We start from the raw sequence: 26,840 nt of genomic DNA, 5'->3' as shown, positions 1-26,840 counted from the left end.
CACCCAGAGGGTTGGGGTGGGGGTGTGGGGGAAAAAACAGGGTCAAGGGTGGCCGTGAATGATGTGCCTCAGAGTCAGCTACACCCAGGTCGTGCCGGACATGTTCCGTCCGAATAAATCCTTTGGAAGTTTTGGAAGTTTGTCTCGAGACTCCTGATTTAATTGGGGGGTCGCTGCTGGAATCCTGACAGTGTGTCTCTGTGTGTGTGTGTGTGAACTCATAAAACATTTCTATGCCTGTTTTAGAGTTGCCATGAACAGGGGTTGGGTGGGTGGGAAGAAATTTGAAGGAGCAGTGCGGAGGTTTAAAACCGAAAGCGCATTTCATTCGCCTCTTGCAAAGATTGTAACTAAGTTAGACCGGAATTTCTGCCCTTGAAAATTCCTAATTGGAGAACATGATGGATGACTCTGGGCTATGGATGTGTCCCATTGGAGGATATGAATTAGGATACACCTAGAGGGGTGGGGGAAAACCAGGGTCAAGGGTGACAGTGTATAATGTGCGTCAGAGTCGGCTGCACCCAGGCAGTGCCGGACATGTTCACTCCGAATAAATCCTTTGGAAGTTTTGGAAGTTTGTCTCGAGACTCCTGATTTAATTGGGGTGTCCCTGCCAGAATCCCGGCACGACACCAGTGGGGGCTAGGGTTAGGATTAGGGGTAGGGTAGAAGCGGGATCTTAGACAACCAGCTAAATAGGAGCCAGCCGCGTGCAGCCCCGAAAAAGCCAATGCGATCCTAAACTGCATGAACAGAGGGATACCATCGTGATCAGGGGCGTCTTCCTCCGTTTCGTGCTGTCTGGAGACCCTCTCTCTTGGGAGGTGGGGGGCTGAGGAAGGTGTTGTGGGGGTCCTGAGTCTTCCTCTCTGTCTCTCTTGCATTGGCAGCCTCCTCCAACCCGCTTCTCCGGAGCAATAAACCTCGGCATTTCTTCCTGGGACACAGCTACGGCACCAACTGGGTGGAGTATGACACCAGCGGCTGGCTGAGTTACGTCCGGCAAAATCCCGCCTCCCAGAACAGCTTGATCCTCCTCCAGGAATCCCAGAAGTAAGGGGGCGGTCTTGGGGGAGTGAGGGGTAAGGTGGCAGGGGGCTGCCCAGGGTGGTTCTGATCTCAGGCAGACGGAAGGGTTCTTCCTCTGAAACCGGAGCATCCGAAGAAGAGACTGGAGAGCTGTTTTGTCCAGAATAGTATTGGGTCTTCTGCTTGAACAGGGGCTGGACTAGAGGACCTCCAGGGTCCCTTCCAACTAGGATTCTGGAAGGAAAGGAAGGAAAGGAAGGAGGAGGGAGGAGGAGGGAGGGAGGGAGGGAGGGAAAGAAAGAAGGGAAGGAAGGAAGGAAAGGAAGGAAGGATGGAAAGGAAGGAAGGAAAGAAGGAAGGAAGGAAAGGAAGGAAGGATGGAAAGGAAGGAAGCAAGGAAGGAAGGGAAGGAAGGAAGGAAGGAAGGAAGGAAGGAAGGAATGAAGGAAGGAAAAGGAAGGAAGGAAAGAAAGAAGGGAAGGAAGGAAAGGATGGAAGGATGGGAAGGAAGGAAGGAAGGAAGGATGGGAAGGAAGGAAGGAAGGAAGGAAGGAAGGAAGGAAGGAAGGGAAGGAAGGATGGGAAGGAAGGAAGGAAGGAAAGGAAGGAAGGAAGGAAAGGAAGAAGGGAAGGAAGGAAGGAAAGGAAGGAAGGAAAGGAAGGAAGGATGGAAAGGAAGGAAGCAAGGAAGGAGAAAATCTGAAAGGAAAAAAGAGGAGAAGGAAAAAATTACAGGAGGAGTGGCAGAACAAGGTGGTGGAGTCAAAAAGGGTGTCAGCCTAGAATCCCTACGCAGCCACAAATGACTACAAGAAGAAAGGGAAATAGGAAAGGAAAAAGATGAGTAAAATGACCAAGGAAATGCGAAGAAAGGAGGGAAGAGGATGGAAGGAAGGAGAGCAGGAGGAGGAAGGGAAAGGAACGAAGGAACAAAGGAAGGAAGAGGAAAAGAAGAAAGGGAAGGAGAGAAGGAAAGAAGGAAGGGTTATAACAGTGCTATTCTGCCAGTTCGTCTTGGGGGGGGGTGTGAAGGAAGGCTGCCCTCCTCTCTTTTCTCCTCTTTCCTTTTTCCTTCCTAGGAAGATCATCAGCAGCCTCTTTGCCGGCCGAGCCGGGGCCACCACGGTGCTCTCGGGCTCCATCGCGGGGCTGGAGGGGGGCTCCCAGCTGGCCCTGCGCAGAGCCACCAGCATGCGCAAGACCTTCACCATGGGGGTGGCGGCGGTGAAGAAGAAGTCCGTGTGCATCCAGATCAAACTGCAGGTGGTGAGTCTCCGGTGGTCCTAGGCCCGGAAGAAACCCCCCACCCCCCGACTCTGCGTTCTTTAAGAGGGATAGACTTCCGCTCCCGGGATACGTGATTTTTTTAATTATTTGGGGATTAGCCCCCTTGGAGACTACTAGCTGTGGTATCTCTCCCTTGCAAGCGCTGGGTGGATTGTTCATCTAGCTTGCCACGCTGTTACCAGGTGTGAAATGCTCTTGGCTGAACACCCAGAAGAGCTTTCCCTGGCCGCTTGTCTTTCAGAGGTTTTGGGGCTCTCCCTTGCAAGCGCTGGGTGGATTGTTCATCTAGCTTGCCACACTGTTACCAGGTGTGAAATGCTCTCGGCTGAACACCCAGAAGAGCTTTCCCCGGCCGCTTGTCTTTCGGAGGTTTTGTGGCTCTCCCTTGCAAGTGCTGGGTGGATTGTTCATCTAGCTTGCCACGCTGTTACCAGGTGTGAAATGCTCTCGGCTGAACACCCAGAAGAGCTTTCTCTGGCCGCTTGTCTTTCGGAGGTTTTTTTGGGGGGTGATTTCCGAGCCCCCCCGCAGAGTCTTAGCGAGGGTCCCTCCCCTGCCAGGCCCCAGCAGCCCACCCCATCAGCAGCCCTTTGGGATACTCTAGCCTCTCCTGCCCCCCCCCCCAACCTGATGGGGGTCTTCTCCCACCCCTCTCAGGACGCCCTGATCGACACCCTCAAAAAGTCCAAGCTGCATTTCGTCCACTGCTTCCTGCCCAAGGCCAACGGCTGGCGGGGAGAGGCCAAGGGGCCTTACCCCCAGCGGATGAGCAGCAGCGAGCTGGATTTGCACGGGGAACACTGCGAGGCCGGCCTGATGCAGCTGGAGGTGCCCCTGCTGAGAGCCCAGATCCGGGGATCCCGTCTCCTCGATGCCCTCCGGATGTACCGCCAAGGTGGGTCCTTTTGCGCCCCCCCTCCCCCAAGCTCCCAGGGTATAGTATAGGGTCTCCTGCTGGAACAGGGGGATGGACTAGAAGACCTCCAAGGTCCCTTCCAACTATGATGAAGGAAGGAAGGAAGGGAAGGAAAGGAGGGAAGGAAGGAAGGAAGGAAGGAAGGAAGGAAGGAAAGGAAGGAAGGAAGGATGGAAAGGAAGGAAGGAAGGAAGGGAAGGAAGGAAAGGAAAGGAAGGAAGGAAAGGAAAGGAAAGATGGAAAGGAAGGAAGGAAGGAAAGGAAAGGAAAGGAAAGGAAAGGAAAGGAAAGGAAAGGAAAGGAAAGGATGGAAAGGAAGGAAGGAAAGGAAAGGAAAGGATGGAAAGGAAAGGATGGAAAGGAAGGAAGGAAGGAAGGAAGGAAAGGAAAGGATGGAAAGGAAGGAAGGAAAAAGGAAAGGAAAGGATGGAAAGGAAAGGAAGGATGGAAAGGAAGGAAGGAAGCAAGGAAGGAAAAGAAGGAAGGAAGGAAGGAAGGAAGCAAGGAAGGAAAAGAAGAAGGAAGGAAGGATGGAAAGGAAGGAAGGAAGCAAGGAAGGAAAGGAAAGGAAGGGAAGGAAGGAAAGGAAAGGAAGGAAGGAAAGGAAAGGAAAGATGGAAAGGAAGGAAGGAAAGGAAAGGAAAGGATGGAAAGGAAAGGATGGAAAGGAAGGAAGGAAAAAAGGAAAGGAAAGGATGGAAAGGAAAGGAAGGATGGAAAGGAAGGAAGGAAGCAAGGAAGGAAAAGAAGGAAGGAAGGAAGGAAGGAAGGAAAGGGAAGGAAGGAAGGATGGAAAGGAAGGAAGGAAGCAAGGTAGGAAAAGAAGGAAGGAAGGAAAGGAAAGGAAAGGAAGGAAGGAGGGAAAGGAAAGAAAGGAAGGAAGGAAGGAAAGGATGGACCCCCGGGGGGTCACGAGAGGGAGGGAAAGGACCAGGAACAGAACTGGGTCACCAAAGAGAAAGAAAAAGAAAGCGGACAGCGAGCGGGTCCATCAAATCCTCCCTTCGTTTTTTTGTTTTTCATTCATTCATGTATTGATTACTCTAGGTCAGTGGTCTCCAAACGTGGCCACTTTAAGACTGGTAGACTTCCAACTCCCGAATTCCCCAGCCAGCATAGCATAGGGGCCTTGGAGGTCAACTAGTCCAACCCCCTGCTCAAGCCAGAGATCCTAGGCCAGGAGGGTCCAACTTTGGAACTTTTAAGACTGGGGGGACTTCAACTCCCAGAATCCTCCAGCCGGCATGGGAGTTGGAAGTCCACCAGTCTTAAAGTGGCCTAGTTTGGAGACCTCTGCTGTAGGTTATTCTCATTTATTTATTTTTTGGCTTATTTTTATTTCATTTGGTGGTTTTGGGTTTTTTTTTTGCCGAATGAGGGACATGTGTTTGTCTCAAACATACCTGGGGTGTTTTCGTGCTGGGGGAGTGTAGGTGGGATTAAACACCTCTCCCCCACCCACCTAGAGTGATTAGAGCACAGCAATATATAAATATATTTTAAAAATGCTGAGACTCTGGAAAGAGGGCAGAGAAGAGCAACCAGGAGGATGAGGGGACTGCAGGCTGAAACATGCGATGGACGGTTGCAGGATCTGGGACTGGCTGGTCTAGTCTGTCTGTCTGTCTGTCTATCATTATTTATCATCTATCTATCTATCATCTGTCTATCTATCTTTCTATCTATCAATCATCTATATCAATCTATTATCTATCATCTATCAATCTATCATCTATCTATCTATCTATCTATCTATCTATCTATCTATCTATCTATCTATCTATCTATCTATCTATCTATCTATCTATCTATCTATCTATCTATCTATCTATCTATCTACCATCTACCATCTATCTATCTCTATCTATCTCTATATCTATCTATCTATCTATCTATCTATCTATCTATCTATCTATCTATCTACCTACCTACCTATCTACCTACCTACCTACCTACCTACCTACCTACCATCTACTATCTATCTATCTATCTATCTATCTATCTATCTATCTATCTATCTATCTATTTATCTATCTATCTATCTGTCATCTATCTAATTTATCTATCATCTATCTATCATCTATCTTTCATCTCTGTGTGTATGTCTGTTTATCCATCTATGGTGGGACTGCAGGCTAAGACATAATAAATGGCTGCAGGAATTGGGCACGGCTGGCTGTCTGTCTGTCTGTCTGTCTGTCTGTCTGTCTCTCTCTCTCTCTCTCTCTCTCTCTCTCTCTCTCTCTCCTTAGTAAGGCCACACCTAGAGTCCTGCATTCAGTTTTGGCCACCAGACTATAAAAAAGATGTTGAGTAGAAGTGCAGAGAAGAGCAGCCAGGAGGATGAGGGGACTGTAGGACAAAACATACGAAGAACGGTTGCAGGAACCGGGCCTGGCTAGTCCAGGGAAGAGAAGGACCAGGGGAGGCAGGAGAGCATCTTACAGTATTTGAGGGGCTGCCCCAGGGAGGAGGGGGATGACATTCTCCAAAGAACCTGAAGGCAGTGCAGAAAGCAACGGATGGAAACCAATCAAGGAGAGAAACAACTTAGAAATTAGGAGAAATTTCCTAACCGTGAGAACAATTAACCAGTGGAACTGCTTGCCACCAGAACTACTGAATGCTCCATCACTGGAGATTTTCAAGAAGTTATTTGATAAACATTTGCCTGGGAGTGGTCTAGGGTGGCCTGCTTGAGCAGGGGGTTGGACTAGAAGATCTCCAAAGTCCCTTCCAACTCAGTTATTCTGCTATCCTTCCCTTCCTTCCTTCCTTCCTTCCTTCCTTCCTTCCTTCCTTCCTTCTTTCCATCCATCCATCCATCCATCCGTCCATCCATCCATCCATCCATCCTTCCATTCCTGGTTCATTTAACCACTGCATACGATTAATCTATCTGCATACGATTAACAACCATGGCAAAGAAAGGTCATACAGTCGGACACAACTCTCTTGCTCGGCCCACGGATATTCTGTCCCCAAATTATGTGTCCATAAGTCGAGGACCGCCACCTGTTCTCCTTCCCCACCCCACCACCTCTCCTCCTTGGAAAAGACCCCTACCCACCCACCCCAGTCAGCCCACTCCTGCCGTCCTCCCCCTTTCTGTGTTATTTCAAGAGCTTAAATGAGTTGTCGGTAGCAAAATTTGGTGTTGTTTTATGCCGGGCTCGGGGATCAATGGCTGGCCGTCCCGGTCGATGCGGATGATGATTAATTAAGACCTGGAGCATCCACACGGGCTATCTTTGCCCATCCATTTAATTGCAATCCGATAGCAGGATCTATTCGGGGGGGGGGGGGGGGGGGGAGCCTTCACCTGCAGCTACAGGAGGAATTTGCCAGCCGTGGCGTGGATTCGAGTGAAGCCGCTCGCTTTTAGAACAAGCGTTTGGACACGCTCGGCGTCGCTTCGTCAGACGTTCCCGGGAGACACACAAGTTGGATTTTGGAGAGTGTGTGTGTGTGGGGGGGGGAGACCGAGTGGGGGGATGGGGGGACGTGGGGGATAGAGGCACGGCGTTCGTCCTCAATCACCGTCCGAGACAAAAATGGCGCTTCCAATACAGGTGGGCCTCCAGGTAGCCACCCCCGATGGGTCACCCCTTTTTGAGAGCGGTGTGCAAGGAAGTTTCATTTTAATGCAATGCCAAAATTAGTGTGCATTCGAAGTGACAATGAAGTTATTCTAAGACTTAAGACTTAGAATTATCAGCATTAGAGTTAAAATTGGAATTTGAGTTAGAATTGTTAGACTTAAATTTATTGGAATTGGAATTGTTAGAATTATAAGTATTAGAATTAGAATTATTAGAATTAGAATTATTGGAATGGAGTGGAGCGGAGCGAGAGCGGAGAAGAGAAAGGAGAGAATAGAGGAAAGAAGAAGGAACAGAACAGAACAGAATAGAATAGAATAGAATAGGAAGGAGAATAGAAATAGGATAGAATAGAATAGAATAGAATAGAATAGAATAGAATAGAATAGAATAGAATAGAGAATAGAATAGAATGGAATAGAATGGAATGGAATGGAATGGAATAGAATAGAATAATATGGAATGGAATAGAATAGAGAATAGAGTAGAGTAGAGTAGAATAGAATAGAGAAGGAAGGAGAATAGAAATAGAAATTAGAATAGAATAGAATAGAATAGAATAGAATAGAATAGAATAGAATAGAATAGAATAACAGAGTTGTAAGGGACCTTGGAGGTCATCTTATCTTATATTAGAATTAGAATTATTAGCATGAGAATTAAAATTGGACTTAGAGTTAGAATTATTAGAATTACATTTATTGGAATTGTTAGAATTATAAGTATTAGAATTATTAGAATTAGAACTGGAGTTAGAATGATTACAGATTGACAGATTAACGGAGTTGGAAGGGACCTTGTAGGTCATCTAGTCCAACCCCGAACATAAAATGATCAGAATCTCTCCTTGGTTAGTTGTTTCCATCCGTTGCTTCTTGTCCTGCCTTGGGGGTGGGGGGGGTGGGCGGGGGGGGCTTTGGAAAATAGATGGACCCCCCTCATTTCCAGAAGTTTCTTGGGACACCACCCAGGTTTCGTATCCAGGCTGGCGGCCCTTGTCCTGCCTCCCCCACGGCAGCCCCATGCTGCTCCATCCCTCTTCTGTGCCCCCCCACACCCCCACCGAGCCCCCTCCCCTTCTGACGCACCCCTTTTTTCTCCTCTCCCCCCCAAGGCTACCCTGACCACATGGCCTTCGCCGAGTTCCGCCGGCGCTTCGACGTCCTGGCTCCCCACCTGACCAAGAAGCACGGGCGCCATTATATCGTCACGGACGAGAAGAGGGTACGCCGGCTGGAATTGGGGGCGGGGGTGGGCTGCTGGGGTCTCTGTCTGGAGGTCGTGAGTCCCTGGACTTCCTTAGCCCCAAGAGGTGGGATAGCTGCACTCACGAGCGGTGCGGGGGGGGGGGATTCTGCAGTTGTTATGATTCTGCCCATTTCAGAGAACCGGCAAATGGCGCCATTGGCTGGCCCCTCCCTTCCCCTCCTCGCCCACTTACTCCTTACCTGGCATGTGTGCCATCCAACTTGCCTGCTAAGTCGCTATTTTTCCTTTTTTTTTACTCCGACTATCAGCTGTTTTGCTGTGCCGGGAGATTTAGATTCGCTAGAAAAGCAGGAAATTTGTTGGATTTTCTTGCTTTCTAGCTAATCTAAAAGCAGAGCCGAAGCTTCCTTAGGACCGAAGCTTCTATTATTTTTCAGGGCAGACTCAGGTAGCAGATGGCAGAAAGGTAGAACTCTGAGTGAATCTGTGATTCTGCGAGCAACTCCATCTGCCTGCCTGCTTTGGGATAAAAGTTGCTCTTTTTCTTAATAAAAAAAATGCAATATTTACCCACAGGGTGTGTTGCGAGTTAATTTGGTGAGTTTGCTTGCCAGCCAATTTTATGTGACAGACTCAGGTAGCAGATGGCAGAAAGGTAGATCTCCGAGTGACTCTGTGATTCTGCGAGCAACTCAATCTGCCTACCTGCTTTGCCTGATTTGAGATAAAAGTTGCTCTTTTTCTTAATAAAAAAATGCAATATTTACCCACAGGGTGTGTTGCAAGTTAATTTGGTGAGTTTGCTTCCCAGCAAATTTTACGTGACAGACTCAGGTAGCAGATGGCAGAAAGGTAGAACTCTGAGTGACTCTGTGATTCTGTGAGCAACTCCATCTGCCTGCCTGCTTTGCCTTATTTGGGGTACAAGTTGCTCTTTTTTAAAAAAAAACCAAAAATTCAATATTGACATAAATATTTATAATATTTACACGCAAGCCACGCCCATCCAGTCACATGACCACCAAGCCACACCCACAAATTAGGCCACGCCCACAGAACCGGTTGTTAAGAAATTTGAATCCCACCCCTGCTCACCGGTGTGTGTGTGTGTGTGTGTGGCAGAAAGCATAGGATGAGCCTGGAGTTTGCAGGGTGGGCCTCAAAGATTTTAGCAGCCGGTTCTCTGCCTGGTTGCTGGTTCTGCCTGGTTGCTGCACCACGGAGGGGGGCGTTTTGCCCTCCCGGGCTCCGGAGGCTTTCCTCGAGCCTCCAGGAGGACAAAAATGGCCGGTCAACTAAAAAATACTCCTTTGGTCTTTATAGTTGCCAACAGAAAGTAAGTGAGGAAAGCCGTGCATTCCTTAAATGCTTCAGATAATTGCTAGGCAGCCGAAGCTGTTGGCACGCAAGATTACTACTGGTAGAGCATGATTGATGACTCTTGGCTATGGATGTGTCCCATTGGAGAATATACATCCAGGGGGTGGAGGGGGGAAGACTAGGGTCAAGGGGGAAATGAATGATGGGTCTTAGAGTCGGCTGCACCCAGGTAACGCCGACATGATAAGTCCTAATAAATCAATTATTTTTAATCTGAGAGGTGCGGCTAGAGCCGTGATGGCGAACCTATGGCACGCGTGCCAGAGGCGGCAACGCAGAGCCACTTGTGCTGGCATGCGAGCTGGAGGAAAACTTACCTCACTGTGCACACCTCACAGCTGATTTTCAGCCGGTTTGAGGCCTTTTCGGCCTCCCAGAGACTTGAGGAAGGCTTCTGCGGGCTTTGCAGGCCCAAAAGTAGGCCCGTTTCATCACTTCCTGTTTTTCTGGAAATACTGGAAGTGGCGAAACGGGGCTAGTTTTTGGCCTGCAAAGCCTGCGGAAGCCTCTTTTTAATGACCAGTTTTTAATTTTTAATTACTGGTTGGCCAAACTAGTAAGTACCCCCTCCCAAACTGGGGAGAACTGGTAGCCGCCAGGTATGGGGTGAATGTGCTTTCTGAACCCCCCCTCTTTGCTGTCTCTCTCCCCCCCACCCCTTGTTCCTCCCTCTCCCTCCCTCTCCAGGCTGCGGAGGAGCTGCTGCAGTCGCTAGAATTGGAGCAGAGCTGCTACCAGATGGGCCTGAGCCGGGTAAGAAGACCAACCTGGGGAGGGGTATCTTGGGTGGGTCGGGATGGTGGCAACGGGAGGGGTCCCTGCCCAGGACAGGGGAAGTGCAGGTGATCCTCGACTGAACGGCTAAAATTGAGCCCAAACTCTTCCGTTGCTATAAGAGGAGGTGGTGGTGGCGAAGCGAGCTTCGGCCCCGTTTTGCGGCCTTTCTCACCGCGGTCGCTAAGCGAATCCCCGCCGTTGGGAAGTGGAACGCGGTTGTGAAGTGAATCTGGCTTCCCATCCTCCCCCCCCACCGTTGACTTCGCCGGTCAGAAGGTCACAAAAGAGAATCAACACACACACACACACACACACACACACACACACACATGGGACGCTGTACTGGTCATAAATATGAATCCGTTGACCTATTTTGATCCCAGGGTCGTCAGTGTGGAACCTACCTCACTTTTCTCAAATGCCATCATAACTTTGAACGGTCACTAAATGAAGCTTTATGCCCCGTTGCGTGTCGTTCTATGGTCATGTGACCAAGACTTGGGTGGTTTTTCCTTCCCCTTTTCTAGCCAAAAAAACCTCCCAGCGATTCAAGTGAACAGATTCGCTTAACGATGATGGTGTTCGCTTAACAACCTTGGTGTTCATTTAACAATCATCATGTTCACTTAACGACCATGACATTTACTTAATGACCATGATGTACGGTTAACAACCATTGTATTCACTTAATGACCACAGGGTTCACTTAACAACCATAGTGTTCACTTAATGACCATGACATTTACTTAATGACCATGGTGTTCACTTAAAAACCATTGTATTCACTTAACGACCATGGTGTTCACTTAACAACATGGTATTCACTTAATGACCATGGTGTTCATTTAATGACCATGGTGTTCACTTAACGATCATGGCATTTCCTTAACAGCCATGGTGTTCACTTAACGACTGTGGTGTTCACTTAACGGCCATGGTGTTCATTTAACAACTATGGTATTCACTTAACAACCATGGTGTTCACTTAACAACCATTGTGTCCACTTATCAACCATGACATTTACGTAATGACCGTGGTGTTCAGTTAAAAACCATTGTATTCACTTAACGACCATGGTGTTCACTTAACAACCATTGTGTTCATTTATCGACCATGACATTTACTTAATGACCATGGTGCTCAGTTAAAAACCATTGTATTCACTTAATGACCATGGTGTTCATTTAACAACTATGGTATTCACTTAACGACCATGGTGTTCACTTAACAACCATTGTGTTCACTTATCGACCATGACATTTACTTAATGACCATGGTGCTCAGTTAAAAACCATTGTGTTCACTTAACGACCATGGTGCTCACTTAACAACTATGGTATTCACTTAACGACCATGGTATTCACTTAACGACCATGGTGTTCACTTAACAACCATGGCATTTCCTTAACAGCCCTGGTGTTCACTTAACAACTGTGGTGTTCACTTAACAACCATGGTGTTCATTTAATGACCATGGTATTCGCCTAACAACCATGGCGTGCGTTTAACCATCGCAAGATTTGCATAGCCAACCGCGTCCTTCATTCACACTTTCCCCCCCAAAAGGCTGTAAAATTATTTTGTTCCATGGCTGCTTCGCTTTAGGACTGCCTCATCCTTGCAGTTCTATGCTCAGTGACTGTCGTAAATCGAGAACTACCTTGTTTGCGGTGTGTTAGCCACACACACCCTGGCCCACATTTGCCAAACGCAACCAATTTCCCAATTGTCATAATTTTGCCGGGGAGGAGCGTTCCTCGGGTGGGTCGCGCGTTCCTCCCTGCCTCGGACGCCCCGTTGCCTTTCCCAGGAAACCTGGAATGGGCCCACGAGCCCAGAGTCCCTCCCGCACCCACCCAGGGTGCTTTGCACGGGCTGGGGACGATGGGCACGGCAATCCCACAGGCAGCCGGTCCTCGGTGGACGGACGCCAGGCAGAGCCGTTGTCAAGAGAGATGTGATGAAGCGCCTGGCTCTCGTCCCGCTTGTCTAAGAACGTGCCCACGCAACACACACACACACACAGAGCGCTCCCAGGGTGCATGAGTGTGTGAAGTCAACCCCCCGCATGCCAGGAAAGATGCCCAGCCCCCCCCCCCAGGAGGGGGCGGCTGGCTGATTCACTCCAAGAGGAGGAGGAGACGGCGCAAATCTTCCTTGCATCCACCAAGTTATGGGGAGCTTGCTTGCCGCGGCTTCTACCGTACGGGATGCCTTGGAGCCCTTGCAGTTTTCGGATAGAAGAAGGGAGGGGTGTCTCCTTCCCTCCAGGCCTCCAGGCCCAGAGTGGGGGGTGGGGGTGAAGGAGAAGGGTCCTTTCCCTTGACCTGCCCCCTCCCCACCCCCCCCCACCCCCAGTTTCGCCCTGGCACCTTGGAAATCCGTGCAGCGGAAGCCGGATTTGGGCCTCCCGTCTCCCCTTTGCCACCTGCGCTCGCCCAACGACATGGGGCCCCTCGGAGGAGGGCCTAACGCGGGCTCCTGGGGACCCCCTGCATGTCCCCTCCCAAAGGAGGGCCCTGGCTCGGCCGAAAACCCCTTCCGTAGCCCCCGCTGAGGCCAGCAGGCGTCCGAGCCCCCTTCTCTCTCTCTCTCTCTCTGCGCGGGAGCCCGCCAGCCGCCGCTGGGACTGACCCCGTCTTTCGGCATTGCTTCCCCCGCTCCCACTTCTCTCCTTCTGCCCCCCCCCTCTACCTGCCCCCCAGGTGTTCTTCCGGGCGGGGACCTTGGCTAAGCTGGAGGAGCAGCGGGATAAACAGCTGTGCCGAAGCATCACCCTCTTCCAGGCCGCCTGCCGGGGCTTCCTCGCCCGCCAGCACTTCAAGAAGAGGAAGGTAGGTTGTGTTTGGAGGATGGAGGGGGGGGGTTTGCAGCTCAGGGGTTTGACAGGAGGAGGGGGAGGGCTCCTTGGGCGGGGGGGGCTGTCTCCCAGCTGGGCGGTTTCCTCTGCAGGCGTTTCGTGACCCAACTAGGGAACGTCATCCTTGCACCGACGGTGTTGCCTAGTTGGGTGACGAAACGTCTGCAGAGGAAACCGCTCAGCTTGGAAGGCACCAAGGACCCTACAGTCCTCTTCCTGCTCCCCCCCCCCCTCCCCTTTACGCACATCGCACTCCCTTCTACCTGCAGCACTGGTGATGTTAGCTAGTTGGGTCACGAAACGTCCATAACGAAACCACCCAGCTCAGAAAGCACCAAGGACCCCACAGTTGTCCTCCTCCTCCTCCTCCTCCTCCTCCTCTTCCTCCTCCTTCCTCCTTCCCTCCCTCCCTCCCTCCCTCTCCCTCCCTTCCTTCCTTCCCTCTTTCTAGCCCCATTGATGTTACCTAGTTTGCGTTGTGAAACATTTGCAGGAAAAGCACCCAGCTCCAAGAGGACAGAGAACCCCACTGTTGCTGTCCTCCTCCTCCTCCTCCTCCTCCTCCTCCTCCTCCTCCTCCTCCTCCTCCTCCTCCTCTCCTCCTCTCTTCCTCCTCTTCCTCTTCCTCTCTGCAAATGCCCCTCCCTACCAGCCCTGAGATTGTTACCTAGTTGGCTCGTGAAACATCTGAAAGAAAGCCACCCAGCTCAGAGAGGCCCAAGGATCCCACAGTCTTCCTCCCTTCCTCCTCCTCCTCCTCCTCCTCCTCCTCCTCCTCCTCCTCCTCTTCCTCCTCTCTTCCTCCTCTTCCTCTTCTTCTCTGCAAATGCCCCTCCCTACCAGCCCTGAGATTGTTACCTAGTTGGCTCGTGAAACATCTGAAAGAAAGCCACCCAGCTCAGAGAGGCCCAAGGATCCCACAGTCTTCCTCCTCCTCCTCCTCCTCCTCCTCCTCCTCTTCCTCCTCCTCCTCCTCCTCCTCCTCCTCGCAAACCCCCTCTCCCTTCTAGCCCTGATCGTGTTACCTTGTTTGGCCCGTGAAACGTCTTGCAGGAAAGCCACCCAGCTCGGTGTAGAGCACCGAGGACCCTCTCTGCCTGTCTGCATTTGGGCACGCAGTTATATCTTCCTTAAAAGTCAGGCGAGGAAGAAATTGTGTGAGTCACACATGTACACACACACACACACACACAGAAGCACATGCTCCTGCCCTCCCGCCTCCACTGCTGGCGTTGATGCCTCTCTTATCCTAAAATGGGCAGCTTTGCCTCTTGCAAAAAAAAAACCCAACGAAACCCCACCTCATCCCTGGCCGAGAGAACTAGAAGTGTGGGCTCCTTAAAGGATACTATCTGAAGTAGCAGCAGCAGCGGCGGCGGCTTACACCCACCCACCCACCGTCGGCCTTGCAAGCTGCCTCTTGCAACAGGTAGGAAGGGAATTGTGTGCTCTTCTGTGCCTCTTTTCGCCAGGTTGTATCGTGTGTGTGAGTGTGTGTGTGTGTGTGTGTGTGTGTGTGTGTGCGCTAAGGGGGCCTGGGGGCCGTTGGGGTGGAGAGCGGTGGGTTCACCAAGCAACGCAAAGGCTTGTGGGGTCTTTCTTTCTCTTTTTACGTTATCGATTTGTTTATTTCTTTATTAAATTTCTTGCGCTCCTACAAGATGATGATTCTGGCAGCTGTACAGAATCAAGATATATATATATATATATATATATATATATATATATATATATATATATATATATATATATATATTTGCTCGTTGCACAAGCTTGCAGGTTTTTTGGGGGTGGGGGTGGGGGGTTTGTGCAGGCCACAAAAGATGTCCCTGGTGATTCTCCAGGTCCTCCAGGTCGTGGTTGTCCCACAAAGGTGGTTTTTCCAGGAGGCAGCTGGGACTTTCTGCTTTTTTCTTCTCTGAAGGCGTTTCGCTTCTCATCCCAGGAGCTTCCTTCCGCTCTGACTGGATGGAAAGGAAGGGAAGGATTTAATATTGCCGGTTATTTGCATCCTTTTGGAGGGTCGTTGGAGGTTTATTTGTTTCCTCAGAGCCGCCTGAGTGATGCTCCTGGTTTCTATAGTCTGCAATTTTTTTTCCCGCTTGGAAATCTATTCTTACTCCCACCCCATTCGAAGGGCGTCCGTCCCAAATGGCACAGCTAAAAGTTGGTAGAGATTCTCCAGTCCTCCAGGTCATGTTTTTTCCCCAAAGGTGATTTATTTTAATTTTTTTCAGGAGGCCCCTGGATTTTTTTTGGTTTTTTTCTTTCTTTTGAATACTTTTCGCTTTTCTTTTGAAGACGTTTTCATCCCAGAAGCTTCTTCGGTTCTGACCAAAATGGTGCGGAAGGGAAGCATTTATACTCTTGGCAGCTGGTCATTTGCAGCCTTTTTAGACGGTCGTTGAGGCCCCTTGGAGGTTTGTCTGTGTCCTCAAGGTCTTTTGAAGAGGTTTTGCTTCTCATCCAAGGAGCTTCTTCAACTCTGACCGGAGGCGGAAGGATGGATACTCCTTGCAGACAGCTGGTCATTTGCAACCTTTTTGGAGGGTCGTTGAGGCCACTTGGAGGTTTATCTGTGTCCTCAAGGTCTTTTGAAGAGGTTTCGCTTCTCATCCAAGGAGCTTCTTCAGCTCTGACCGGAGATGTGGGGAAGCGGAAGGATGGATACTCCTTGCAGACAGCTGGTCATTTGCAGCCTTTTAGAGGGTCGTCGAGGCCACTTGGAGGTTTATCTGTGTCCTCAAGGTCTTTTGAAGAGGTTTCACTTCTCATCCAAGGAGCTTCTTCAGCTCTGACGAGAGATGTGGGGAAGCGGAAGGATGGATACTCCTTGCAGACAGCTGGTCATTTGCAACCTTTTTGGAGGGTCGTTGAGGCCACTTGAGTGGTGCAATCACCTGAGTGGTGCAAGTGGCCACAGAGCTTTCTTGGAACTGCTGAAAAAAACCGTGTTGTAGACTGGGGATCGATGCTTGACACAAGGCCGCAAAAGGAGATCGAGCGACTTCGGGGGCCCTGCGGCCGTCATAAATACGAGCCAGCTGCCAAACTTTACCTGAATTCGGTTAAGTGTCAAGAACGGTCTCCAAATCCCCCTTTTTTTTCAGTGGTTGTAACTTCAGATGGTCGCTAAAAGGATGGCTGTAAGCTGAGGACTGTGTTTCTAGAGGAGAAGGAGGGATAATACGGTTTCTGCTTGTAGGTTGCCCAGCAGTGAAATGTCTTCAAGGTAAAAACCAGAAAGTCCCAGTTGTCTGTTGGGTTGCAGGGAATGGAAGCACCTCTGGGACAGCCACGACCTGCAGGGCGTCTCCAGAGACGCATCTTATTAACAGCTGTACTTCAAAAACTCTGCAGGCTTGGTGCAAAGAACAAAAAAATCTTCATTCTGTAAGGTGCCCAGAGCTGTCTTGGAGGGGCACCGGAAATGGAATAAAGAAAGAAAGAAAGAAATTAAATGAAAAGAAAGAGAAAGAGACCCCTCCCCCTTGCGTTTCTTTGTGAATCCCCCCTTCTCCCCACCCCCAGATGAAATGAGATGAATGGCAGATAGAGAGAGATAGATAGATAAATAAATAGAGATAGATAGATAGATAGATAGATAGATAGATAGATAATCGATAGATAAATAGATAGATAGATAGAGATAGAGATAGATGCAGATATAGATAGATAAATAAATAGAGATAGATAGATAGATAATCGATAGATAAATAGATATAGATAGATAGATAGATAAATAGATAGAGATAGATGTAGATAGAGATAAATAAAGATAGATAGATAGATAGATAGATAGATAGATAGATAGATAGATAGATAATCGATAGATAAATAGATAGATAGATAGATAGATAGAGATAGAGATAGATGCAGATATAGATAGATAAATAAATAGAGATAGATAGATAGATAATCGATAGATAAATAGATATAGATAGATAGATATAGATAGATAGATAAATAGATAGAGATAGATGTAGATAGAGATAAATAAAGATAGATAGATAGATAGATAGATAGATAGATAGATAGATAGATAGATAGATAGACGAACACAATACCGAAGCCTGAGGATGGCAGATGAGATTCTGCTGAAACGTTGCTCTAACTTTAAAAGCACAACTACTATGACGTGGGAAAATACCCGAACAAAGCTGTAAGTACCATACATGTAAGTACCCGCGAAAACTTAAGAAGATAGATAGATAGATAGATAGATAGATAGATAGATGATCGATAGATAAATATATATAGATAGATAGATATAGATAGATAGATAAGTAGATATAGATATATATAGATGTAGATAGAGATAGAGAGAGATAGAGATAAATAGAGATAGAAATAAATAAATAAATACATAGAAATAGACATACAGTAGATAGATAAATAGAGATAGATATAGATGTGGATAGATAGATATAAATATAGAGATAGATACAGTAGATATCCATAAATAGATAAATAAATAGAAATAGATATACATACAGTAGATAGATAGATAGATAGAGATATATACATAGATACATAGATAAATAAATAGATAGAGATAGGCAGATGTAGATAGATAGAGATAAATATAGATCAAATAAATAGATATAGATGTACATGCAGTAGATAGATAAATAAATAGAGATAGATCGATAGAGATCAATCAATCGATAGATGGAATAAAAGAATAGAATAGTATGAGATGATAGATACATAGAGATAGATGAAAGAGATAGATGAAAGAGAGAGAGAGAGGAATGGGGGGACGGATGGATCCTAGGGTGTGGGCAAAAACGAACCAGCCTGGCCTTCTCTTCAGTTGCGTTCTTCCTTTGTCCTTTTGAAGTCTTTGGGAGGCTCCTATCCAGGGAAGGTCGAAGGGGTCCTGGTTTCTGCCCTCACCTGTACAGGGGAAGGGGCTCCTCTTGACCTAACAGGCTTCCCCCACCTCCCCCCATGCAGATCCAGGACCTGGCCATCCGCTGCGTTCAGAAGAACATCAAGAAGAACAGGGGCGTGAAGGGCTGGCCTTGGTGGAAACTCTTCACCACCGTCCGGCCTCTCATCGAAGTCCAGCTGACGGAGGACCAGATCCGGTGCAAGGATGTGCGTGAGAGGGAGGGAGGGAGGGAGGGACCCTGGGGCGGGGGGGCGGGGGAGGTCTTTCCAAACAGCTGGAGAGGTTGCTAGCCTAGCCTGAGGCTTCTCAATCGAAGGTGGGTGGACTTCAACTCCCAGAATTCCCCGGCCAACAAGGGTCGGATGAGGGTCAAGAAAATATCGGGCGTTCATTTCTCAAGGTATAGGCACTTTTGCTCTGGGCGGGAGGCTGGACTAGAAGACCTCAAGGGTCCCTTCCAGCCCGATATGGTTCCTTAGAGCAGGGCTGTCAAACTCCCAGTCTGCAGGCTGGAGCGTCCCACACACACTGGCCGTGCTCACTCTCGGTTTAGCAAAGCGGGGAAAAGTCATGTGACGCCCACCATGATGACGCGGGTTTGACATCCCTGTTCTAGGGAAGGGAGGAGGGTGGGAGGAAGGAAGGAAGGAAGGAAAGAAGAAAGAGAGGAAAAAATGAGAAGCAAGAAAGGGGTGGGGAATGAGAAGGATGGATGGAAGGAAAGGGAGGGAGGGAGGGAGGAAAAGACGAGAAGGGAAGGAAAGAGGGAAGGGAGGGAAAAACGAGGAAGGAAAAAGATGAGAAGGAAGGAAAGAAAGAAAAAGGAGAGGGAAGGAAAGAATGAGAAGGAAGGGAGGGAAGGAGGGAGGAAAAAGGACGAGAAGGAAGGAAAGAGGGAAGGAAGGAAAAAACGAGGAAGGAAAAAGATGAGAAGGAAGGAAAGGAAGAAAAAAGGAGAGGGAAGGAAGGAAAGAATGAGAAGGCAGGAAAAAGGATGAGAAGGAAGGAAGGAAAAGATGAGATGAGAAAAGGAAAGAAGAGGGAAGGAAGGAAGAAAAAAGATGAGAGGAAGGAAGGAGGAAGGAAGGAAAAAGATAGGAAGGACGGAAGGGGGAGGGAAAGAAGGAAAGAGGGAAGGAAGGAAAAAACGAGTAAGGAAAAAGATGAGAAGGAAGGAAAGAAAGAAAAAGGAGAGGGAAGGAAGGAAAGAATGAGAAGGAAGGGAGGGAAGGAGGGAGGAAAAAACGAGGAAGGAAAAAGATGAGAAGGAAGGAAAGAAAGAAAAAGGAGAGGGAAGGAAGGAAAGAATGAGAAGGAAGGAGGAGGGAAGGGAGGGAGGAAAAAGGATGAGAGGAAGGAAGGAGGAAGGAAGGAAAAAGGATAGGAAGGACGGAAGGGGAGGGAAAGAAGGAAAGAGGGAAGGAAGGAAAAAACGAGGAAGGAAAAAGATGAGAAGGAAGGAAAGAAAGAAAAAAGGAGAGGGAAGGAAGGAAAGAATGAGAAGGAAGGAAGGGATGGAGGGAGGGGAGGAAGGAAAAGAGATGAGAGGGAGGAAGGAGGAAGGAAGGAAGGAAAAAGGATAGGAAGGGGGAAGGAAAGAAGGAAGGGGGAAGGAAAGGAAAAAGAGAGAGACGTGTATGGTGGGCAGTGTGTAGAACCTCCTCAGAGGGAACCAAGGAGACATTTCTTGTGGATGTGCCTGGGGCAGCGGGGTTGGGCTAGAAGACCTCCCGGGGTCCCTTGGCGAGCCCCCGCTTCCCAATCCAGGGGCCTGGGACAGGGTTGCCCTCTTTCAGCCTCCTCTCCCTTCCTCCTCCCTGCAGGAAGAGATCCAGCAGCTAAAGGGCCGTTTGGAGAAGGTGGAGAAAGAGCGGGAACGAACTGCGGCTGAGCAGCGACCGCTTGGAGACCAAGGTGGGAGGCCGCGAAAAAAACCCCTCCCTGAACCACGGGCGGTCCTCGGGTTATGGCGTTCGCCGAGCGGACGTTCAAAGTCAACGGCGGCCCTGAAAAAAAAAAAGCCACGGGCAGCCCCTTTTTGCCCCTTTAAGGACCGTCGCAGCGTCGCCGGGCGGCGGATCGAAAATTCAGACCCCTTGGCGTTGACTCGCGTTTATGACGGTCATAGCACCCCATCGTTCCCTTTGGCGACCTCCTGTCGAGCCGTGTCGGTGGGGAGATAGGCTCCCTTCACAGGGGCGGTGCCTCGCTCTACAACTGCGGGCAAGGAAGGTCGTAAAGCGGGCAAGAGTCAAGTTTGAACGAACTGGCTCTCTTGGTGACGGAAATGCAAGTCTCAATGGCAGGTCATAAGCCGAGGACTGCCCTGTTTTTCCCTCAAATGATGTAGGGTTTCCTGCCTTGAGCAGGGGCTGGACTAGAAGACCTTCGTGGTCCCTTCCAACTCTTATGATTTCGCTTTCCTCCTCCCTTCTTTCTTTCCTTCTTTCTTTCCTTCCTTTCTTCTTTCCTTCTTCCTTTGCTTTCTTCATTCTTTCCTTCCTTCCTTCTCTTCCTCCCTCCTTCCTTCCCTTCCCTTCCCTTCCTTCCTTGCTTCCTTCTTTCCTTCCTTCCTTCCTTCCTCCCTCCTCCCTCCCTCCCTCCCTCCCTTCCCCTTCCTTCCTTCCTCTCTCCTCCCTTTTTCTCCTCCCTCTTTCCTCTATTTCCTTCCTTCCTTCCACCCTTCCTTTTTCTCCTCCCTCCCTTCCTCTATTTCCTTCCTTCCTTCCTTTCCACCCTTCCTTCCTTTCCTTTCCTTCCTTCCTTCCTTCCTTCCTTCCTTCCTTCCTTCCTCCCTTCCCCTTCCTTCCTTCCTCCCTTCTCCCTTTTTTCTCCTTCCTCTTTTCCTCTATTTCCTTCCTTCCTTCCACCCTTTTTCTCCTCCCTCCCTTCCTCTATTTCCTTCCTTCCTTCCTTTCCACCCTTCCTTCCTTCCTTCCTTCCTTCCTTCCTTCCTTCCTTCCTTCCTTCCTTCCTTCCTTCCTTCCTTCCTTCCCTTCCTCCCTTCCCCTTCCTTCCTTCCTCCCTTCTCCCTTTTTTCTCCTTCCTCTTTTCCTCTATTTCCTTCCTTCCTTCCACCCTTTTTCTCCTCCCTCCCTTCCTCTATTTCCTTCCTTCCTTCCTTTCCACCCTTCCTTCCTTCCTTCCTTCCTTCCTTCCTTCCTTCCTCCCTCCCTCCCTCCCTCCCTCCCTTCCTTCGTTTTCCATCTCTGGATGTTTTCGAGAAGAGATTGGACAGTCCCTTTGTCCTGCTTGCGCAGGGGGCTGGACTAGAAGACCTCCAAGGTCCCTTCCAGCTCTATTCCATTCTTAACCTCCTCTCAGGTCGCAGAGCTGACGTCGGAGCTAACGGACGAGAGGAACACGGGAGAATCGGCTTCTCAGCTCCTGGACGCAGAGACGGCCGAGCGCCTCCGGGCGGAGAAAGAGATGAAGGAACTGCAGGTCAGCCCAGAGCTTCAGGGCTGGGGTTGGATTCGCAAGTGACGCTCCGGGATACAGGTCATCCTCGATTCACGGCCGTTCCTTTAGCGACCGTTCAGGGTGACAACGGCGTTGTGGGGGTGGTGGAAAAGTGGACCGACGATCGTTTTTCCACACTTACCGACCGTTGCAGCATAACCCATCGTCCCCGTGGTCACTTTTTCCCGGGCCCTTGTCAATGTCGAACGGTCACTAAAGGAAGCATATCGTAAGTCAAGGACTACCTTGTCGTCACGACGGCGATGTTGTGGGCAATGGCGTTTCTCTGCTTCAAGCGTCAACCCAAATGGCCAAGGTTGAAGACCGGGTGGGCTAAACCAGTGGTCCCCAACCATTTTTTTGTGCTGCGGCCCAGTACCGGCATCACAAAAATCATCCGCAGCCCGGTACCGGCATCAGCGCGCATGGCAAGGCGAGCCGAAGCGACCAGCCAGCCAGCCGTCCCCCGCTTCTCCCCGCCACCTTCAACTCCTCCTTTGTACCTGTGTCGATGGGCTTTGCGACGGCTTTGCGACGGTCGCTCGGCTCGCCTTGCCATGCGTGCTGAAAGAATCCTCGCGCCTTAGTTTCGTTCGAAGCCGCCCCGATGAAACTAAGGCGCGAGGATTCTTTCAGCACCCAAACGCCGCTTTCCAACCAGAAAAGCTCACCGGAAGCACTTTTTCATCAAAACAAGATGGCGGCGCCCAGCAAACTGGCGGCCCGGTAGAAATTGTTCCACGGACTGGTACCGGTCCGGGGACCGGTGGTTGGGGACCCCTGGGCTAAACAACCCCTGTACAGCCTGCCTTCCATGGGATGACAGGCCTGAGGGTGGGTTGGGCCTCCTCCTGACCCTCCCCTCCTCCCCCTCCCCAAATAGGCCAAGTACGATGCCCTCAAGAAACAGATGGACTCCATGGAGATGGAAGTGATGGAGGCTCGGCTGATCCGGGCAGCCGAGCTCAACGGGGAGATGGACGATGATGACACAGGTGAGCCCCCTCCTCATCTCTGAGGCGGTCAGTTCTTGCCCCTCCTTCCTCCTGGGGGGCTGCAGGCCTTGCTGTCTCAGGTACTTTCGGAGTTGGAACAGGGGGACATTGACGGAGAAGGGGCAGGAATATTGGCCCTAGGGTGGTGTTTTCCAATCTTGGCAACTTTAAGAGGGGAGGACTTCTGCTCCCAGAATCCCCCAGCCAGGATGGTTTAAGAGGGAGGGCTTCCACTCCCAGAATCCCCCAGCCAGCCTGCTCTAAGAGGGGTGGACTTCCGCTCCCAGAATCCCCAGCCAGCCTGCTCTAAGAGGGGAGGATTCCCACTCCCAGAATCCCCCAGCCAGGATGCTTTGAGAGGGGGCTTCCACTCCCAGAATCCCCAGCCAGGATGCTTTAAGAGGGGAGGTCTTCCACTCCCAGAATCCCCAGCCAGGATGCTTTAATAGGGTGGGCTTCCACTCCCAGAATCCCCCAGCCAGGATGCTTTAAGAGGAGGGCTTCCACTCCCAGAATCCCCCAGCCAGCCTGCTCTAAGAGGGAGGATTCCCACTCCCAGAATCCCCAGCCAGGATGCTTTGAGAGGGGGCTTCCACTCCCAGAATCCCCAGCCAGGATGCTTTAAGAGGGGTGGGCTTCCACTCCCAGAATCCCCCAGCCAGGATGCTTTAAGAGGGGTGGGCTTCCACTCCCAGAATCCCCCAGCCAGGATGCTTTAAGAGGGGAGGTCTTCCGCTCCCAGAATCCCCCAGCCAGGATGCTTTAAGAGGCGAGAATCCAACTCCCAGAATCCCCCAGCCAGGATGCTTTAAGAGGGGAGGACTTCCACTCCCAGAATCCCCCAGCCAGGATGCTTTAAGAGGGGAGGACTTCCACTCCCAGAATCCCCCAGCCAGCCTGCTTTAAGAGGGGCGGACTTCCACTCCCAGAATCCCCCAGCCAGGATGTTTTAAGGGGGGGGCTTCCACTCCCAGAATCCCCCAGCCAGCCTGCTTTAAGAGGGGAGGTCTTCCACTCCCAGAATCCCCCAGCCAAAAGGCTTTAAGAGGTGAGGAATCCAACTCCCAGAATCCCCCAGCCAGCATAGCTTGCCTACAAGACTGACTTTGGGGGGGAGGAGACTGGCTTGGGGGAGGGGAGGGGGTGATGCCAAGACGCTCTGACCACCGGCTTTCTGTTGCCCCCAGGGGGGGAGTGGCGGCTGAAGTACGAGCGGGCAACACGGGAGATCGACTTCACCAAAAAGCGGCTGCACCAGGAGTTTGAGGACAAACTGGAGGTGGAACAGCAGAACAAGCGGCAGCTGGAGCGACGGGTAAGCAGGGGGGGGGGAGGGGTCTTCCTTTGGGATCTATTGTCCCCGTGGGGTTTTCTACCTGGGCGTGGCGGGAGCAGTGGGGCGATTCAACCAGCGTAACTACCGGCTCGGTGAGCGCGCGCAGCATTTAGAAAATACCATTTTTAGCTATAATAACACTCACCTTCTGCTTCGTATCCCCAGTGAGTAAAATTGTCAACTCATCAAACATTCCTTGGCGTGTTTTAGTAGTTGCCATTAAAAAAAAGGGGGTGCAGGAAGGGAAGGAAACCTGGAAGAGCAGCGCAGCCATTTTGGAAGCGGAAGTCCATTCCAACTCTTCTCTTTAAAAGATTGTAACTAAAACTACCAGAGTTTTTTTCCCGCGGATATATTTTATTGGAGAACGTGATTGAGGACACCCAGCCCGTAAAGGTGCAAAGTTGGAGAATCTGGTTTATGACACACCCGGGAAAGAGGGCGGGAAAAGAAGGTCACAGGGGGACCGGGAATGTTTTCATATAGGGCAGGGCCAGGATGTCGCCTCCAACGAACCCTTGAAGTTTTTTGAAGTTTGGCTCGAGGATCGTGATTGTAAGTAGAGCCGTGATGGCGAACCTATGGCACAGGTGCCACAGGTGGCACGCAGACCCATTTGCACCAGCACGTTAGCTGCAGGCAAATTTATTTCACTGCGCATGCGTCCGCCTCCTAGCTGATTTCCAGCCCGTTTTGAGGCCATTTTCAGCCTTCCAGAGGCTCGAGGAAAACCTCTGCAGCCTTTGCGGGCCGAAAAATGGGCCTGTTTCGTCACTTCGTGGATTTCCGGAAATACCGGATGGGACGAAACGGGCCGATTTTTCCAACCTGCAAAGGCTTTTCCTCAAGCCTCTAGGAGGCCGAAAAAGGCCTCAAACAGGCCGAAAATCAGCTGGGAGGCGCATTGCAGGTAATGGGGCGGTCTGGGGGGGGAGAGAGGGCCAGGGTGGATTGCGCATACATGTGCAGGGGGCTTGTGACGGGGGCCGGCATGTGCATTGCCTTCTGGTGCTGGCACGTGCACAATTTTTGGCACGGGAGCCCCCAAAGTTTCGCCGCCGCTGAATTAGAACGATTGCTGTGCGCAATCGTTCCAAACAAGGAAGTTTGAAGTTTTTTGAAGTTTGGCTCGAGAATCATGATTTTAATTAGAGCCGTGATGGCGAACCTATGGCACACGTGCCACAGGTGTCACGCAGACTCCAAACAAGGAAATAAAAGAAAATAAAAGAAAAGTGTCGGGCGGATGGGTGGGGCCAGATGATCACACTGGAACAACCAGGTCGTGTAAACCGGCCCGAACCAGTAGACTCTCACGCCCCCCTGTATAGGAGTGTGGTGGAAGCGCCCTGGGAGCATCTTCCGGTGGTCTCGGGGCGGGGGGGATGCTCCGGGCCCGGGGACAGGGTCTGCCGTCTGCTGAGTGTGCCCTTTCCCTTGGCAGCTGACCGACTTGCAGGCAGACAGCGAGGAGACCCAGCGGGCCCTGCAGACCCTGAAGAAGAAATGCCAGCGCCTGACGGCCGAGCTGCAGGACACTAAGCTGCACCTGGAAGGACAACAGGGCCGCAACCACGAGCTGGAGAAGAAGCAGCGCCGGTGAGGAGGAGGAGGAGGAGGAGGCGGTGGTGGTGGGTGTCAGGATCCAGGCTGGGAGGTGGGTGGTGGAATATAGTTGGGTCCTTGGTGCGCTCTGAGCTTGGCGGTTTTCTTGCAGGCATTTCATGACCCAACTAGGGAACATCATCAGTGATAGAAGGGTGGAGGAGTTGGCTCTCGGTTTATGTATTAGAGCAGTGGTCCCCAACCTTTTTTGTGCCACGGCCCGGTACCGGCATCACAAAATGATCCGCGGCCCGGTACCGGCATCAGCACGCATGACAAGGCAAGGCGAGCCGGCGACCGGCCAGCCAGCCGTCCCCGCTTCTCCCGCCACCTTCAAGTCCTCCTTTGTACCTGTGTCGATGGGCTTCGCGACGGCTTCGGGACGGTCGCTCGGCTCGCCTTGCCATGCGTGCTGAAAGAATCCTCGCGCCTTAGTTTCGTTGCCGCCGCCCCCTTCGATGAAACTAAGGGCGAGGATTCCTCCAGGACCCAAATGCCGCTTTCCAACCGGAAAAGCTCACCCAGAAGCACTTTCTCATCAAAACAAGATGGCGGCGCCCAGCAAACCAGCGGCCCGGTAGGAAATGTTCCACGGACCGGGACAGGTCCACGGCCCGGTGGTTGGGGACCCCTGTATTAGGGGCTTACTCTGGCAGTGATGGCGGGAGAGCGCGTTTTTCTCCCCTTGTGTAAGCACCGGACTTTTCCCCTTCAACCGAAAAACAATGACCTTCTCAAAGTTAGGTACTTCAAAAGGAATTCTGTATGGAAAGGAAGCGGTCCCGGTACCAGTCAAAGCAGAATCTAAGATGCTTCCAGGCGTACAGGAATAGATAAAGGGAGTTAGAACCCCTCCCCTTATTCTGATGTGGATTTAGTCAAATAAAGAACCAACATGGTTATTCACTCTCGCCCTTTTCTGGGAATGTATCTTGGAACAGTTTTCCAGGGAGTATCTTCCAGAGCTGGAATTTTTATTTTTTATTGATTTTTGAAGACAAACAAAACATAACACATAAAAGTATAAAACCTCCTTTCTGAGAATTACTTATAAATTTTAACAAGGCAAATAAAGCATTCTTTTTTTAAAACATAGTTCCACATTAATCCCATTTCCATTTACACATGTGTATCTTTTCCAAATTTCTCATTATTTCTCCCTTCACTTTTATTCAATTATATTTCTTTCTATCAAGGTTTTAGTAATTCTCAATCAGTCAATAAGCACACAAAATAAAGCAAAACATTGGGGGAAAAAAAACCTCCTTAGTTATCATTAATACATGTCTTTTCCCAATTTCTCTCCCTTTGATTTCATTTCTCCAAGATTTTATTAATTTACAATCAAACATAAATAATCCACACACAAAACATAAAACTTCTTTTGAAAAGTGACTTGGCCCCAGGTTACATCTTTTTCGACAGACCTAAATCAAATTCATGCCCACCTTATATACCCTTCATATCTTATTAACCATTTT

The 26,840-nt window shown here is 50.2% G+C and overlaps 1 protein-coding gene across 1 annotated transcript in view; it reads left to right on the top strand.

Moving 5' to 3' along the window:
• MYO18A (myosin XVIIIA) overlaps nucleotides 1–26,840 on the top strand; it is a 181,852-nt gene that overhangs the window by 93,891 nt on the left and 61,121 nt on the right. The window contains 13 exon segments of the mRNA XM_087924151.1: nucleotides 894–1,056; nucleotides 2,112–2,298; nucleotides 2,977–3,214; nucleotides 7,952–8,061; nucleotides 10,114–10,179; nucleotides 12,910–13,038; nucleotides 18,024–18,167; nucleotides 19,785–19,835; nucleotides 19,837–19,875; nucleotides 21,286–21,405; nucleotides 22,307–22,418; nucleotides 23,606–23,733; nucleotides 25,199–25,353. Of these exon segments, the coding sequence (XP_087780277.1) occupies nucleotides 894–1,056; nucleotides 2,112–2,298; nucleotides 2,977–3,214; nucleotides 7,952–8,061; nucleotides 10,114–10,179; nucleotides 12,910–13,038; nucleotides 18,024–18,167; nucleotides 19,785–19,835; nucleotides 19,837–19,875; nucleotides 21,286–21,405; nucleotides 22,307–22,418; nucleotides 23,606–23,733; nucleotides 25,199–25,353 (1,642 nt within the window).

Source organism: Pseudonaja textilis, chromosome 1 (assembly GCF_049901715.1).
Source record: "Pseudonaja textilis isolate UNSWEBS1 chromosome 1, rPseTex1.2, whole genome shotgun sequence".
Classification (NCBI taxonomy): Eukaryota; Metazoa; Chordata; class Lepidosauria; order Squamata; family Elapidae; genus Pseudonaja; species Pseudonaja textilis.
The sequence above is the reverse complement of the archived record's forward strand: the minus strand, read 5'-3'. Positions and strand labels throughout refer to the sequence as shown.